Source organism: Marmota monax, unplaced genomic scaffold, assembly GCF_021218885.2.
Source record: "Marmota monax isolate L192 unplaced genomic scaffold, Marmota_monax_Labrador192_F-V1.1 WCK01_AAM20220418_F8-fsc00068, whole genome shotgun sequence".
Lineage (NCBI taxonomy): Eukaryota > Metazoa > Chordata > Mammalia > Rodentia > Sciuridae > Marmota > Marmota monax.
In genome coordinates, this window is record NW_026692352.1 from 9,199,108 (window position 1) to 9,215,364 (window position 16,257).

A 16,257-nucleotide genomic window follows, 5' to 3' on the forward strand; every position below is an offset into this window, starting at 1 on the left:
GGGTGTCGTGTCTGTCGTACCAGCAGGCCACTGGGCCTGTCCTGCTGGTCGGTCGCAGATCTGCCCACCTTTCGGGCACGAGTGGAGGCTCTGCTTTGCCCCTACTCCAATTGGGGTGTCGTGACTACCCCGCCTGCAGGATGCTGGGTCTGTTCCTGGCAAGGGAGGCGACTCTGCTCTGTCCCTACTCCAATTAGGGTGGTGTTTGTACCCCGCCGGCAGGCTCCTGGGCCTGATCCGCCGGTCTGTTGTAGGTCTGCCTACCTTGAAGGCGCTGGCGGCGGATCTGCCCTGCCCCTCCTACCACGCCTGCGGACCCCTGGGCCTGATCTGCAGGTTGATCACTGGTCTGCTCACCCTGCGGGCACGGGTGGCGGTTCCGCTCCACCCCCACTCCAATTGGGGTCACGTGACCACCACACCGGCAGGGCCTGATCCGGGCGTGGGATAAGGATCTGCTCTGCCCCTACTCGAGTTGGGGTGACGTGTGTACCACACTGGCAGGCCACTGGGCCTGACCCGCCAGGCTGTCACAGGTCTGTTTACCTTGCAAGCGCGAAGGGCGGCTCTGCCCTGCCCCTCCTACCACGCCCATGTACTACTGGGTCGTGGGTCTGCCCACCTGGCGGGTGTGGGTGGCGGCTCCGCTCCGCCCCCTCTCCAATTGGGGTCACGCGGTCACCACGCTGGCGAGCCGCTGGGCCTGCTCCGGGGGCTGGCGGCGGCCCGGCTCCTTCCCTCTGGCTCGAGGACAAATTGAGGAGACTCGGGTGACTGAGCCTCACCCCCCTTACCAGGAGACCAACTGCTTATGTCACCGCTGGTATTGATGAAGATCTCTCCTCCACCGCTTTCTGCTGACATCAGATCTCTGCCATGTTGGTATCCTATGCGAATGGCAGCATTTCGTTCCCCTTGCCAGGCAACCCAAGCAATGGGTGAGTCCTGACCTGCCCTCAGCAGGACCCGGACCGAGACACAGTTTCCGCGGGCTCCTAGCCCCGGTCCAGGGAAGTTCCGGGAGCCGGAACTCGGCCGCTCCGTGCTCGGTGTAAGCTCCTATAAGTGTAGGCTCCAAGAAGCAGCCTCCGCGGGCTCAGTTCCGGGAGCCGGAATTCGGCCGCTTAGTGTTTGGTGTATGCTCTGATAGTAGCAGGGTCCAAGAAGCAGCCTCCGCGCAGCCCTGAGCCAGGGCGGTTCCGGGACGGTTCCGGGAGCCGGAACTCGGCCGCTCTGTGCTCGGTGTAAGCTCCTATAAGTGTAAGCTCCAAGAAGCAGTCCCCGCGGGCTCAGTTCCGGGAGCTGGAATTCGGCTTCTTGGTGTTTCGTGTTTGCTCTGATATTAGCAGGGTCCAAGAAGCAGCCTCCGCAGGCTCCGCAGCCCGGAGCCAGGGCGGTTCCGGGTCGGTTCCGGGAGCAGGGACTCGGCCGCCCCGCGCTCCGTGTTCACTCCGATAAGATCAGATTTTAAGAAGCCCCCAGGCGCTGAACCCTAGCAATCTGTCTGCAAGCCGCAGGCGAATTGCAGCCTGAAATTACCTGTTCTATGGCTGAATGAGCTGCGGTCAGTCAGAAACAGGTGTGGTGACGTCAGTTTCCTAAGTAAGTCTTATGAGGAAGGACTTGGCTTATTTTAGATGAGCCATTCATAATAGAGCAGCAAACAGTAAGAGTTGCTGGGACTTATCAACACCCATTTTTTGAAAATGATTCTTTCTGAAATCACTTCTCTATGCTCTGGTTTCCTCATGTATAAAATGGGGGTGACAACAGTGCCTAACACCCTGGGACTGTTGTAAGGATTAAATGAGCTAATACAAGTTAGGCAGAGTGAGCTTGCCACCGATGCTAGTTCTTGCTGCAGTCATTCTGGTTATTATCATCAACCTGGTTGGAAGAAGTTGGACTTTGCAGCAGATGACCTTGATCCAATTCCAGCCTCCCCCACTTCCCAGCTACGTGACTTACAGTCATTGACCCTTTCCGAGATGCCTGGGCCCATCTGTGAATCAGAAATATCAATGCTTACCTCACCAGGGAGTTGGGAGGGTTAAATGGACTGTGAAATGCCCAGCGCAGTGGCTGATATCTAATAGGTCCTCAACAAATGTCTGTTCTCACCCCTGGAGCATTTTCTGTGCACTTGGCTTTCGCGCTATGGTTAGAATCCAAAGAGGCAAAGGATCCTGAGCCTCTTGTTGACTCATTGCTCTTTTCCACCAGGGGAACTTTCACAAAAGCAGCTGGAGGTGGAAGATGTCTAAATACATCCTTTGCACCAGAGGTAAGTCAAGGCAATACAGTGATAGAGGTCCACGGCCTTGGAAACGGGCCCTTAGGCCTCTACCTTGGCTGCTTTGGCTAACCTGGCCACTGAGGTGTGCAGTAGAAGAAGCAATTAGCAACAGGAAGCAAGCCCTATGATTTGGTAATTGAATCCACCAAGTATAATGACACTGACCTTCCCATTTGGAAATAAACTAGGCATTCAGCTTGTAAATAGCTAAATGGCTCTGTGATTATTTCGACTGCACACCCAGGACTGTGCAGCAGCATTGCTCTGAGGACATGGGATAGGTAAATAAGGATCACATTAAGGGGTTTGGGGAGGGCAGCAACACCCACAGCAGTGGCTGCACTCACTCTGCTAAGCAGACTCTGAGGCCTCAGGGAAGGCAGAATTCCACACTCAGCAGGTAGACGGTGGCTGGTGCCTCCTGCCTATAATCCCAGAGACTAAGGAGGCTGAGGTAGGAGAATCACAAGTTCAAGGCCAACTTTAGCATCTTAGCAAGACCCTTAACAGTGAGATCCTGTCTCAAAAATGAAAAATAAAAAGGACTGGGGATCTAGTTCAGTGGTAAAGCTCAGCTGGTTCAATCTCCAGTACCAAAGAAAAACAGAAAACTCCACACTCAGCTTCCAAGGCAGCTGCTGGGTTCCGAAAACATAGGAGGAGGGACCAAATCATGACTCCCCTGCAGGGCCTCCTCATTTGAGCAAACAGGGAAGGTTGGGTTTCAAGCCCAATCTGCAGCACCTTTTGGATTTCACCTCAGGTTATTTGCTCCTCCCTCCTTGAGAATATCCAGTGTTTAGTTGGCCCACGAACTTTAATTAAACACATACTGAGTTGGAAGATGACCACAGCACAGAAGGCTAGTGGGCACCCTACGTGCTGTAGGTGAAGACCAAAGGTGCAGATTCTGGAAGGAAACAGCCCAGGGGGATGGATGGACATGGTATGGGAGAATGGAGCCTGAATCCAGCACTAGCTTACTGCTGCCACACCACAGCATTGCTGAGGACAGCTTGACCTGTCACTGCAGGGCTCCCTGCTGGGACCAGACTCAGCATTTTCTCCCTATGTGGAGGATGGGATGGTGTTTCCAAAGGATGAGACAAACAGACCTGACTCCAAGCCTCAGCGTCACTAGGTGGCAGCTATATATCCCTGAGCCAGATGCTTTCTGTGTCTCAGTTTGAACACACGAAAATTGGGACATTCCTATCTCCTAAAGCCCCAAATATATAGGTTTTCATAATGAAGATGAAACCTACAATGTGCCTAGCACAGACACTAACCCATAAAAAGAATTCAATAAATGTTCATTTATCCTTACTCAACTGACATGATGATATGCTCTTAGCTTCACGAAGCTTATTTGCCTTATTATTTCTATAGGAACTAGAGCCTCCCATTTAGGTTCATTTCTTCAAACTTACTCTATAAAAAATACACCTGTCCTAATCCCTTTGACTTCCCAGGTTCCCATCCCCAACCAAGAGAGACAGTTCTGACGGGGTCTGGCCCCTTGATGTTTTTGGAGTCACTAGATTCTGTAGTTAATGATCACAGGTTTGCACTTCACTTGTGACTGTGTCTTCTGTGAGAAGGAAGCCATGCCACAGCGAGGATCATGGATTACTGTGAACGTGGAAGCTGCCATGGTAGACCCCGAACGGTGGAACAAAGGAGCATTATTGGTGTTCATGTTACGCTTTTCAAGAACTAAAAAAAAAAAATGTGCTTGGAAAGATGATAGGAACACAAAAAAATGTAAGATTAGTATATAGCAGTAAACACTCAAGGCCAAACCAATGGCTCCAAGGCCACGTGGAGTGTGGGAAAGGCAGTCAAGGTCATCGCAGGCAAATTGACTTGAGTTTGGAGTTCAAATCCCAGTTCCATCATTTACTACCATAGTGTCCTTGTGGGGAGAAAAAGGTCTCTGTTTACTTGTCTGTAAAATGGGGATAATGAATGTACCACTGGACACCTATGACAGATAACATGGTGAATGCCTGGCACACGGTGAGCCTCAATTAGCCATTTCCTTCCTCCTTTTTCTCATTCCCTTTTCCTTCTGGATAACTGACATTACTTTGTTTGCTAATGAATTAGAATCAGTATAGGATGGTTTTTATCTGCCTATTGGTGACCATGTCCCCATATATTTGTATATTCTCAAAAAACTTTCAGTGGCTTCTCACTTTTTAAACAACAATCCCCAAAGTCCCAGCTCCTCTGCCTGGAATCCCAAGCCTTCTACCTCCTTTTGGAACCCCATCTCCAACCACTCTTGTGCTGAACCACTCACTCTGGTGGCAGCCTCCAGGGTTAAGGGTGTATAAAGAAGTTTCATCCAGCCTTGAGATGGTAAAGACGGTAGGAAAGACTTTCCAGCTATGTCTGAGGAGGATTTTGCTAAATGGCCAGGATGGGAGGAAGCATTCTGGGCCAGAAGAACATCATGTCAAAGGCCCCAGCATCCCTTGTGCAGCCTGGCTTCATTCCTGAATTCCTGTCCCCTCTCCACTAAGCCTCTTCTCACTTCTCTTCCTCTACTGCACTCACTGTCAGCTTCCCCTGACCCTCCACTCAGCTCTATAGTGAGGACCTCACCTCTGAACCACAGTTTTTCATGTGTGGCTCACATATTGGATCCCAGAGAGCCCCCAAGCCCTTTTAGAAAGTCCATAAGGACTAAACTATTTATAATAATACAGTAACGTCTTTGCCCTTTTCATTCTTATTCTCATGAGTATATAGTGGAGGTTTCCAGACTATATGCAGAAACAGGTACATCTCCTAGTAAGCCAATCAGTGAAGAGACTTGACAAAATGCAAGACAACACCACTCTGGACATTGTGGTTTTCATGGAAACATTTCCATAGAAATGTATACTCAATGTTAATATAAGGACTTAATATTGTATGTTAAATAATATCTTATTTATAACAATTTTAACATTTTTTTAGTGCTAATTACTAGTATGACAAATTTCCATAGATACAACCCACATAGACAAAACTCCTTTGGGGTATTCAATACTATTGAGTTGTAAAATGGTCCTGAAACCAGAAAGCATGATGCTTTCAGGTGTGCGCTAGAGAAGGCAGCAGAGGACTCTGTGTGCAGCTCTTGCTGGGAATTCTTTGCAGATAGCAACTTATGCTTGTCACTGAGCAAACAGCCCCCTGCAGTCCATCCCTGGCTGAACACTTCTGTCTTGACCTACCACTCCCTCTCCTCCTTCCTGTGAAAACCTTCAGGGGCAGCGCTGGTCCCCTCTCTTCACTATAACCTCTTTGCCCAGTTCAGGGAGGTGTATGATCAGGAGGCTTTGATACCAGAAAGGCTTGTCCACACAAATGACTCCATGTCTCTGGTTTGCATTTCCCTGTTGGCTAAGGATGTTGACATCTTTTAATGTCCGAATTGGTTATTTCTGTATTGTCCTTGAATAAATGTTTATTCAAACTCTTCATCCACTTTAAAATTTAGCTGTTTGTCCTTTTGTTGCTTAGCTGTGTTTTTTGTGTATTCAGAATCTAAGTCCCTTACCAGATATATGATTTGCAAATATTTTCTCCCATTTTGTGGGTGTTTTTCAGTTTCTTGACAATACTCTTTGAAGCAAAAAAACTTTCTAATTTGTGAGAAGTCCAATTTATTTATTTTATTCTCCATTTCCCCGCTTTTGTATGTGCCAAACCATTGCCTAATCAAGGTTATGAATATTTATGCCTATGCTTTCTCCTAAGGATTTATGGTTTTAGCACTTACATTTAGGTTGATGGTTCCTTTTGAGTTAGAATTTGTCTATGGTGTGAGGAAGGACCCAGTTTCCTGCCTTTGCATGTGGGCATCCAGTAGTTTTGGCATTGTTGGCTAACTAGATAATTCAGTGTCCCTGTGCCTCAGTGGCTTCATCTCTACAGTGAGCTTTAAAGGAACAACTTACAAGATGCTGAGAGACTTTAATGACATACTGAGAGAAAAATGCCCTGTGGGAAAAATGCCCTGTGGGATTCCTGGCAAGTAGCAGACAGTCAGTGCCTGACACAGGGAATGGACAGTGGATCTGAAGGTCTCTGAAACACTGCTCATTATTACCCTATCTGACCAGGGCTCCTCCAGCCCTGAAGGTCTCCAGGTCCATGGCCCCACTGGCTTGTCATAGGCCCTTGCCATCCTCAAGGTTCTGGTTTGCAACCCCTTTCTCAGGAACCTCCTCCGGAGTGGTCCTGGTCATTTATTTATCTTCCCTCCTCCACTATTTTCTTCTTTTTTCCCCCCACAATTTTTTTTTTTAAATAGTGTATTATAGTTGTGCATGATGGTGGAATTTGCTGCTATACATTTGGACATGCGCACAACTCAGCAATATCATTTGTCCAGTACCATCCCCCAGTGTTTTCCCTCTTCCTCTCTTCCTCCCTCTCTCTGGTCCCTTTCCTCCATTCTACTGATCTCTTTTCAATTTTCATGTTTTCTTTCTTATTTTCTACCTTAATTTTTAGCACTTAATGCTTTTGGTCTTCGTCAATTCATTAATTGATTGATTTTAAATTGTTAATCCACTAAGATCCTTTTTGGCAAGCCGGTCAGAAGGCATGAATGAATAAATGAGTCCATTGATTAAAAGGTCTGGAATGTAAAGATTGGAAAGTGAAGCCCCTAGAGTGAGCGGGATTCCTATAGGTCACCATGCGTCCTGGAATTGGAGGTGGACCTGTGTGAAGCTGACTTCAGGCTGTTTACATGCCTTTTTCTCTCTCCTACTCTGGAGAGATCCTTCTAAATCATGCCTCCCTCCTGCATGTTGTTTGTAACACCTCCCAATTTAGTTTTCTGTCTGAATTTCATTAGTGTCCCATTTACCTCCTCATCCTGATCTCCAAGGCAGGCGTTAAGCTGGAGGAGGCTGAGCTGGCAACAAGGGTTCTGCCACCTGACTGCAGGTGAAGAGGACATGCAGAGGAGGAGGGAAGGGTCCCCTGACTGCAATTCTGGATGAAGTTCTGGTCCACTCAGTATAGGCCAATGAACTGTAACTGGGTCCTCACTGTGTGGCAGGAACTGGGGGCTCAAAGACAAGGAGCTATACTTGACTTTGAAACTCCCTGGACTTGTGGGATGCATGGATGGATTATTCTGTGCAGTGTGCCACAGGCAGCCTCGTGGGCAGGCAGAGGGCGTTCTGGGGGAGAAGGCCCTCTGGGACATCCTGGGAAAGGGGCACAGCACAGGTAGCAGCAGGATGGTTGGAGCAATAGCTTGGAAGCAAGTAACAATGAAATGTGTTGTTCAATTATTTGTTCATTCACTCACTCAGTCTGAGGGTCACCATGGGCCAGGCCTAAGAACACTGCAGAGCATGGCATAAAGTAGGTCCATGCCCTCATGGAACCTATGTTCTAATGGGAGAAGTCAGAAAATAGACAGTGCAACTTATCCAGTAACTCATTAACACATCAGATAGACATAAATGCTGCATTAAAAAGTTCAAACAGAAGAGGGTCTCAGGAAGACCTGGGCTGGGAGGACTGTTCCTTGCACTGGCTGGTTGGGAAGACCCTGCCCTCATCTCTACCACCCTTCTCCACCACTCTGGACCCTGCAGCTTCTGGATCAGTGAATATTCAGGAGCTTGGGCCTTTTAGCCCAGCCACACTCTGCTCACTTGTTGATGACGTCCCGTCTCTTCACTGCTATTCCCTCTGTCAGAAGAATTTTCCCCAAGACTGGAAAAAGGTATCTGTGCTTTCTTCTCTGAGGCAGGAGAGTTTTTATTGTTCACAGAACAGCAAAGAGGTCACAGTGCTAAAGCGTGAGAGCTGGGTGGGAAAGGAAGCCAGGCAGGGTCATGTAAGTATGGAAGAGAGAGGAAGACATTGGCTCTTCCTCCGTGTAAGATGGGAAGTCACAGGAGGGTTCTGAGCAGGGGAGTGATGTGACTTGAGTGATGCTGTACCAGTCGCCTATGTGCAAGATGCAGTGGGAAGGGGAAGCAGAGCCCAATGACCATGCTACCACAACAGTCCAGGCTGAGACTGCGACTGGGACTGGTGAGGGGACAGAGCAGGTGATCACAGAAAAGAATAGAGGGCAGAGTGCCCGGTCAGTGTATATATAGTACCCTATGCAAAGGATGGGCTGGTGGGAAGTGAGGCTGAGAGAAGAGGGAGAACCTTCCAAGGAGACGAACCTGCTGATGTCAAGGCTCAGATGCAGTCCCATCCTGCCAGACTCAGATCCTGTACTTAACACATTTACACAATGTCCTCTCTGCTTGCTTGAGATAAGCCTCGCTGGCTGAGCTCTGTGGGCAGCACCAGCATGGGGATATGAGCAAGCCAGTCTGGGGCTCCAGGAGCTCCCTCTGCCAGAGCTGATGGCTGCATCTCCATAGCTATGACACATGCAGGGCACTGGGGAACCAGGCAGAGAAGGCCCAAGACAGAGAGGGACAAGTGGAGACCACATTTCTTGGTTTAGATGGGGTGGGGACTAGATTCAGTGACCTTCTCAGTATCACTTTTGCGACATCATTGCACAGAGCTTGAATGGGGCAAAAAAGGTGACTTTTAGCTCTTTCCTTGCTGAGCAATACTCAGTTTTCTTATCTTAAAAACGGGGCTGTAAGAACCACCCTCATGGGGTTGTGGGAGGTGAGATGCGTACACCAAGTACTTGGCCAATGCTTCAATAAACGTCCCTTTTTACAAGCTAAAACCCCCAGAGGATCTGTGGTGGCATCACCCATCTGCATGGCAGGGCATCCACTTCAGTTTGCAATTACACACCTTTCAGGCAGAGAGTAGAGACTCCCTTTGTTTCTGTTCTTTGCAGGCCTATGGTAACTATTGCATCTGGCTTTGGTGAATAACTAAATATGTAGTTGAAGCAGAGGTTATGGAAGGTCCAAGCCTTGGCATACTTTAATTGGGAGACCTTGGTCAGGAGAGTTAATGTCTCCGAGCCTCTCCTGAACTGCAAAAGGGAAAGAATAAAATCTACTCAGGCAGAGACAGTTAGGGCTCATCAAATATCCATGTCTTTTCCACATTCCTGGGAACCGTAGAAATCAGGCAGTGTCTGTGGAAATTGGTTGTGGCCAGTGGGCTGTGTCACTTCTGGACTGAAGCAGTTAACAGCCAACACCTCCAGCTATTTCCTCCCCTTCTATGGAGACCAAGGTAGCCACATGTTCCAGGCAGCACAACAACAACAGAGAAGAGATTTCATAATCCTGGGCTCTGAGATGGTAGCAGAGCAGAGCTCTCCACCCATCTGGGTTAGACATGTAGCATGAGTAAGAAATATAACTTTGCAGTGTTAAGCCACTGGGATTCTAGAGTTAATTTATTACTGCAGCATAACACAGCCTAACAAGACTCATACTTCACCTTGCAAGACTGTTCAGAGGATAAGAAACAGGGCTTGGTCCAAGTATGTTCGTAGTAGGTCTCCAATAACCGACACACTCCCTCTGCCCTCGCTCCTTCCTTGCTTCCTCAGCCTCCCTCATGGTGATCAGCCTGTATTTATGATTCTACCCTTCTCTGGGGTAGAGTGGGTTTCTCTCTAGCTTGAAAGATCATGCCACTCTCCCTGTACAACCCAGGAGTCACCTCCTGCTTTTTATCATTGCTATTCTGCACCAAAATATGAAGAAAAGCTTTCAGAGAGCCCTCCTTGCCCCTGGAGCATCTGCCTTCTGACAGCTCTCCACTCCCTTCACTCTACTCTATTCTCAACTCTGCCTTTGATCTCACTAGCAACTCCAGGCTCTACAGTTTGGTCTCCTGGACCCTAGAATAAGCCTGATGGCCACCCCTCCTCTGTGTTCTTGGGCAGATCTGCATGTTGCCTCCTGGATGACTACACCCCCTTTCCACTCCCTTAAATCCCCCTTCCACCCCCTCCACATCCTGGTCTCCTGACACCTGCCCACCATGGCCTCCCACCATGCTGGTCGCCAGCTTGGTTTCTAGCAGCCTTTGCCCCACACCAATCCTCTTCTTGCATCTGCTCCCTGAGAGGTTCACTCGCCTGAGCTCCTTCACTTCCTAGGCTGCCTAGTGGCAAAAGCCTCCAACCAAAAAGTTTGCATGCTTCAGATTCCAAGATATATTTCTCATGAAGGCCACAGTTTGTAGTTGACAACAGAAAGTCAGAGCTAATGAGAGGACTGACCTGGCTCCATGTCAGCACGTTTGGAAGAGTTAATAGTATCCGTGGGCCCTGCAGCCCTCTCTCCAAGGCCATTGGATCCTGGAGGACAAGGTGGAATCCTTTCTGTTGAAGCAGAAAACAGAGATCAGACTGAAGTGAGGTGGCAAGATGCCTCACACCATGTCTCACAGACTGCTCCCCAGCAGTCATTGCAAATGCACACCAGTGGGGAAATGGAACTGCCCACCCCACACCATTTAGATTAGAAGTGAGTGGGATTCTAAGCCCCACAGACATACTCTACTCTGCTTTCTGGAAGGCTCAGGGGCATCTTCTTTTCTTCTCTATTTCTTTTGTGTTATAGGAGCCATGGTCTTGCATTACATTTTGTTTTTGTTTTTGTTTTTGTTTTTTGGCTACAAGGGATTGAACTCAGGGGCACTCAAGCAGTGAGCCACATCTCCAGTCTATTTTGTATTTTATTTAGAGACAGGGTCTCACTGAGTTGCTTAGTGCCTCACTTTTGCTGAGGCTTGCTCATGACCCTCCTGCCTCAGCCTCCGAGACGCTGGAGTTACATGCATGTGCCACTGTGCCCACCTCTTAGAGTCATTTTTGATGTACATGTTTTCTCAGGTGGACCTATCACTACCAGGACAGGGGCTGCAGATCAGCCCTCTTTGCAACCCAGGCATACAGCACAGGGCTTGGAGCAGAGTAGAGACTGAGTATTTGATGAACAAAGGACTGTGTGCCTTGAAGGAGGTATGGAGCTCAGGGCCAACGCCCTCATACAATAAAGGTTTGTCAAATCAATATAAAAGATCTTATCCCTTTCAAAAGAAGGGTAAAGAAAAGCTTAAGGGGTTTAAGTCATTTGTCTCAGGTCATTGTAAGAGGATGAACAGGGATTTGAACACAGGGACTCAAGGAGTTGTAGTCTATGAACTTTTCTCTGTACTATACCATCATCAACACACAAATACTACAGAATGCCTTTTTGTATGAAAGCCCCACAGCCTTGGTGTTTTTTAAAAAGTCAGTATTTGAGAAACTCCCTGAATATATGTTTGCCAAATATACATAGGAAACTATCTAAGAAGTCATTATTGTCTCTTTTAAGGTGAGGAATGACTAGTAATTCCCATTAAAAGCAAAATTCTCCTAAGTGTGAAATTTTGCCAGCTTTACCCATATTTCATATGTTTCTTCACAGCAAACTCTAATTATTCTACACAAAGAATAACTCTATTAGGCAAGAACCATTGCCAAGGTCTGTCCACGTGCAGGGTTATCCATTCCCCACCCTCAGGGATCAGGCTCCTGAGCAGCCAGGGCAGATGACCTCATGGGCTGCGGTACAATCATGAGACCCTCACCTCTTTTTCTTTTATCTATTTCTTTTTCAGTCCTCCTCAAATTTCCTCTTTTTCAAAGTACCTTCCATAAGCATCATGGTGACTATTAAGAATACCAAAATACTCACAGGTTGCTGAAAAGGTTTTAGAAGTATGTATACACTAGAACTCTGTTCAGAGGAAATTCAGTCAGGAAGGGATCCGGACATTCATTCACTCACTCATTCATTCATTCATTCCTATGCTGAGTTTTAGGGGCTCTGCAGGAGACACTGATGACTCAGAAGCAAATCCTGTCTTCAAGAAGCTTGCAGGCTGGCAAGGAGAACAAGGCACGGCCACAAAGAACTCTATTGCTTGTAGTTTCATGAGAGATAAAGGTGAGGCCTAGAGAGAGGATGGGGCATGGACAGACACCTGCACCAGAGATGGTGTTAGGTTTGGGGACAGGGCAAGGACTCCACATGATGGAGTAAAGGCACAGGAGGAGAAACCCTGACAAAGAAGGAGGGTGTTTTTATTCTGGAGTCTGTGGATTATGTAGAGGTAAGTGGAGGACGTCACACTCGACAGGATGAGAGCCCTGAATGCCAAGTCAGAGAATGGTCATTATTTAGTAATAGGGAGCCATCAAGGGTTGTTGAGCAAAGATGTGCCATAATTGGCGATCTGAACTAGTTAGCAGAATCTGGCTAGCCTTGCACAGTAGGAACTGGAAAGGACACACCTGGAGCAGCATTTTAGTCAGCGTTTTCATTGCTGTGACAACTAGAAAGAAGGTTAAATTTATTTGAGGGCTTCAGATATCCTAGTCCATAGAAGGCTGGCTCCATTTCTCGGGACTTGAGATGAAGCTTAACTTCATGGCCGAGTGTGTGGCAGAGGGAAGCAGCTCACATCATGAGGATCAAGAAGCAGAGAGAGGGTCTATCACTCTCCAGATTCAAAATATATACCCCGTAGCCACGCTCCCAATGAACCACTTTCTCCAGTCAAACCTACCTGCCTTCAGTTACCACCCAATTAATCCCATCAGGGATTAATTCACTGATTAGGTTAAGGCTCTCCCAACCTAATAATTTCTCCTTTGAACCTTCTTGCATTGAGCTTTTGGGGGACACTATAGCTAAATCATAACAAACAGGAACTTCATGATTGTACGGTGCTGGTATTGGCAGGCTGTTAGGTGCTTTGATCTCATTTAAACTTCTGAACAATTGCAGGAAGCACATATTATCCTTTCTGACTTGCTGATGAGGAAAGGAGGCTTTGGTGCATCTAAGCTGCTTGTCCCTAATCCCCCAGCTGGGAAGCAGCTGAGATGAGACTTGAGCCATGTTCTTTTCCTTTCCAGGTGAGCCATAAAGCATGCTGTGACCCTGCAAATGACACCTGCCTGCCTGCCACACTTGTCCTGCTCCCAGAGCACTTTCTGCCTGCCTTGGAGTGTGTAGAGCTTGATCTTTTCCTGGACTGCCCTTAGGGACAGCCCAGGCGGAATTAAGCATAGAACCCTTTGCTTCTGTTAGCTTCCCCCAAAGTGTCTCCAGATCAAGGAGATAAAATTGTCCTTGGAGTTGGATCTCAAACAACACTTCAATTTCTTGCAGAGAATTTCCAAGGAGGCAGACAACCACCCATGTCCCTAGCAAGGAGTGCTCACTTTTGTCTTTCCCTTCTCGGCTAAACTGTGGTGACAGGAGCAGTGAACTTGGAAATCCAGAGGAACATCTTTTGGACATACCAGAACCTGCAGGGGCCATGCAGAATGTTAGTGCGAAAGCCAGCATTTCCACCCTCAGGGCTGACAGGGCTGTTCAGGGAGGGCTGCTTACAATGGACTTACAATCCACTTGGGTCTGGTCCTTGCACCTGCAGCCTGGAGGTGATGATTGCAAATCTTTCCCACTAAGATGCCTGCTAGTAAAACTTTTATCTTCTTCTTCCTCCTCCCACTCCTCCTCTCCCTCCCTGTCCCCCTCCCTTCCACCCCTCCCTGCTCCTGCTCCTCTTGCTTCTGCTCTTCCCACTGTCTTTCTTCCTCTTCTTTGGAACAAAAACCTTTCTCACTCTAAACATGGGACATGATGAGACCTGTGCTGTGCCTGGCAACCAAGGGTGTAGGTTTGGGAGACGAAGCCCGGAGTACAGACAAGAGCCAACAGAGTGGGTCTGAATAACACCTCAGTCAGTCACCAGCTATGTGGCCTGGGACAAACTTCATATGTCTTCTTATTATTAAATAGGGATTAAAATAATGAATTAGAGAGAACAAATACCAGACCCTTACTGCATATATAATAATGGATAGTGTAATAATTTCTTCTTCTCATTTGATGTTTAACATTCTGGGCATTCTCAGTGAGGATGCTCTTCTCACAAAGTCACCTGGTGAAATGGGTTTTAGGAGAAAAAAGGCTGAACTTATAGCAAATTGTTTATATCTTTGACCTTGACCTTATGAGCAGGGTCTTATATTTACTTGGCTTCATGTCTTTCCTCCCACCATGCTGGGAGCTCCTTCAAGACACTATCTCCATTCCCAGCATAGAGTTGGCTTCTTCTAACTTTGATGCCTTATTTTGAGATCCAAATAAACCGGTGTCTGCAGAACTTCTGGGATTTTCAATTCCCAGACTGGTTTGAAGAGTGACTTTAAGCAACACCTTCAATAACACATCCAATCCTCTGAAAGCCATCTCATTATCATGTAAATCATTAGCACAAAATACTTCTTGTTGCTTTGCTAAGAGCTTTGGTTTCTAATCCAAGCCAATTACATGTGCCAACATATTCAATAACGTCTTAATAATGCCAGTCCTTCCAGTTCTCTGGATGAAATCGGACCAGGTGGAGAGATCTGGGGGTCAACAAGATACTGAAAGGGGAAAGATGTGAAGCCTCAAAGCTGGACCCAAACCCTCTCTTGTGCAGTTGGGACAGGCAGGACAGTGCCTGGGGTCAGGATAAGTGTCTAGTAAAGGTTAATTCCCTACTTTCTCTCTGACTCCAGAAAAAAGCAAAGCTATAGAACTTGTTGTAAGTAAACAAAAGAAGATCCACCACATTCCTGAGTTCATTTACAATATGGATATTTTCTTATGCCTTTGTCCCTAAGGACTGAAGGAAGCAGGTTATTTCATTTTAATTATGGCAGCTGCAGCAGCTGCTGCTGCCTGTGGACTCCAAGACCAATTTTCAGAGTAAAGAGAAAAACACATACAAACACCCCACCACCCCACCCTCCGCCACAAACTCACCAAGGGACTCAATCACAGACACAGAATACACAGAATGGCACCTCCTTCAGAAAGAATGTCAACGGGGTGGAAAATTCTATAAAGCCATGCTCAAGACAGATTCAGGTTGAAATCCCAGTGTGTTCGCCCCTCCCCCTCCCCTCCCCTTCCACCTCGCCTTCTCTCTGCCCTGAACTTGGACAACCAGCTCATGAGCCACATGGCATAATGGAATTTTTTGTGTAGAGCAGCTGAACATTTTTAATGCACACAGAGGGAAATAAAGTCAGCAGATGCCTTTTTGCAACCTTCCTGTGAATTTTTAATTGGGCATCCTCATTCACAAAGGCATGAAAAAAGTTGATCCACAGGTCCTCAAAGGGTCAACCCAGCCAGCTCAGGACATGGCATGGTGAGGATATGTCTGCTCTGCTGGTGCAGGAAAGCTGGGTAGACGTCGCTGGCTGTTTTCTGATCTATCTGGGGAGTGTGGCCAGGTTTCTACTTGATATTCTCTCTCTTTTTCCTCTGATACACTCAAGTGGTTCTCAGTGTCAGCCATGGCAAGCTATGGCTCATGAATCCTCCAAGGGTTTGCTGCCAAAATCTGAACCATGTGTAGGCTCATCTTTGAAACAACTGAGGATTAGTGCTATTGCAGGGACGTCTGTCAGAGAGAAGGTCAAGTGGAGCAGGTGGGGAGGTGCTTCAGCACACTGCCTGGGGGTATGAGAAAAGGCCCTGGGCTCTCACTAGAGATGCACAGAATCTCTGCCTGCGTGTATGGCAGGAAGTGTGAGGCAGGGGAATAAAAAAAAATGTACCAGGGATTTAATCCAGGGGTGATTAACCACCAAGCCACATCCCCAGCTCTTTTTATTTTTTATTTTGAGACAGGGTCCCATTAAATTGCTTAGGGTCTCACTAAGTTGCTGAGGCTGGCTTTAAACTTGCAATCCTTCTGCCTCAGCCTCCCCAGTCTCTGGGATTAAAGGTGTGCACCACTGCGCAGGTTCTTAAAGAGCCACAGGTGTTCAAAAGCAACCTAATAAAGTCTGAGGCATCTGTGGAGAGTTTTATCAATTTTTTGAAACTTGCTTTTATTTAACTAATTAAAAATGTTCAAGTAAACTATTAAAAATTCTGGGATTTGAAAGTGCAGGAGAAAATACACAAACCCTGGTTTTCAACCAC

The 16,257-nt window shown here is 47.3% G+C and overlaps 1 protein-coding gene across 3 annotated transcripts in view; it reads right to left on the reverse strand.

The window, feature by feature from the left end:
* Tenm4 (teneurin transmembrane protein 4) overlaps positions 1–16,257 on the reverse strand; it is a 1,383,002-nt gene that overhangs the window by 501,430 nt on the left and 865,315 nt on the right. For all 3 annotated transcript variants that reach the window (XM_058578572.1, XM_058578574.1, XM_058578573.1), the window contains one exon: positions 10,488–10,589. In XM_058578572.1, the coding sequence (XP_058434555.1) occupies positions 10,488–10,497 (10 nt within the window). In that variant the 5' untranslated portion in view covers positions 10,498–10,589. The remainder of the gene's footprint in view (positions 1–10,487; positions 10,590–16,257) is intronic.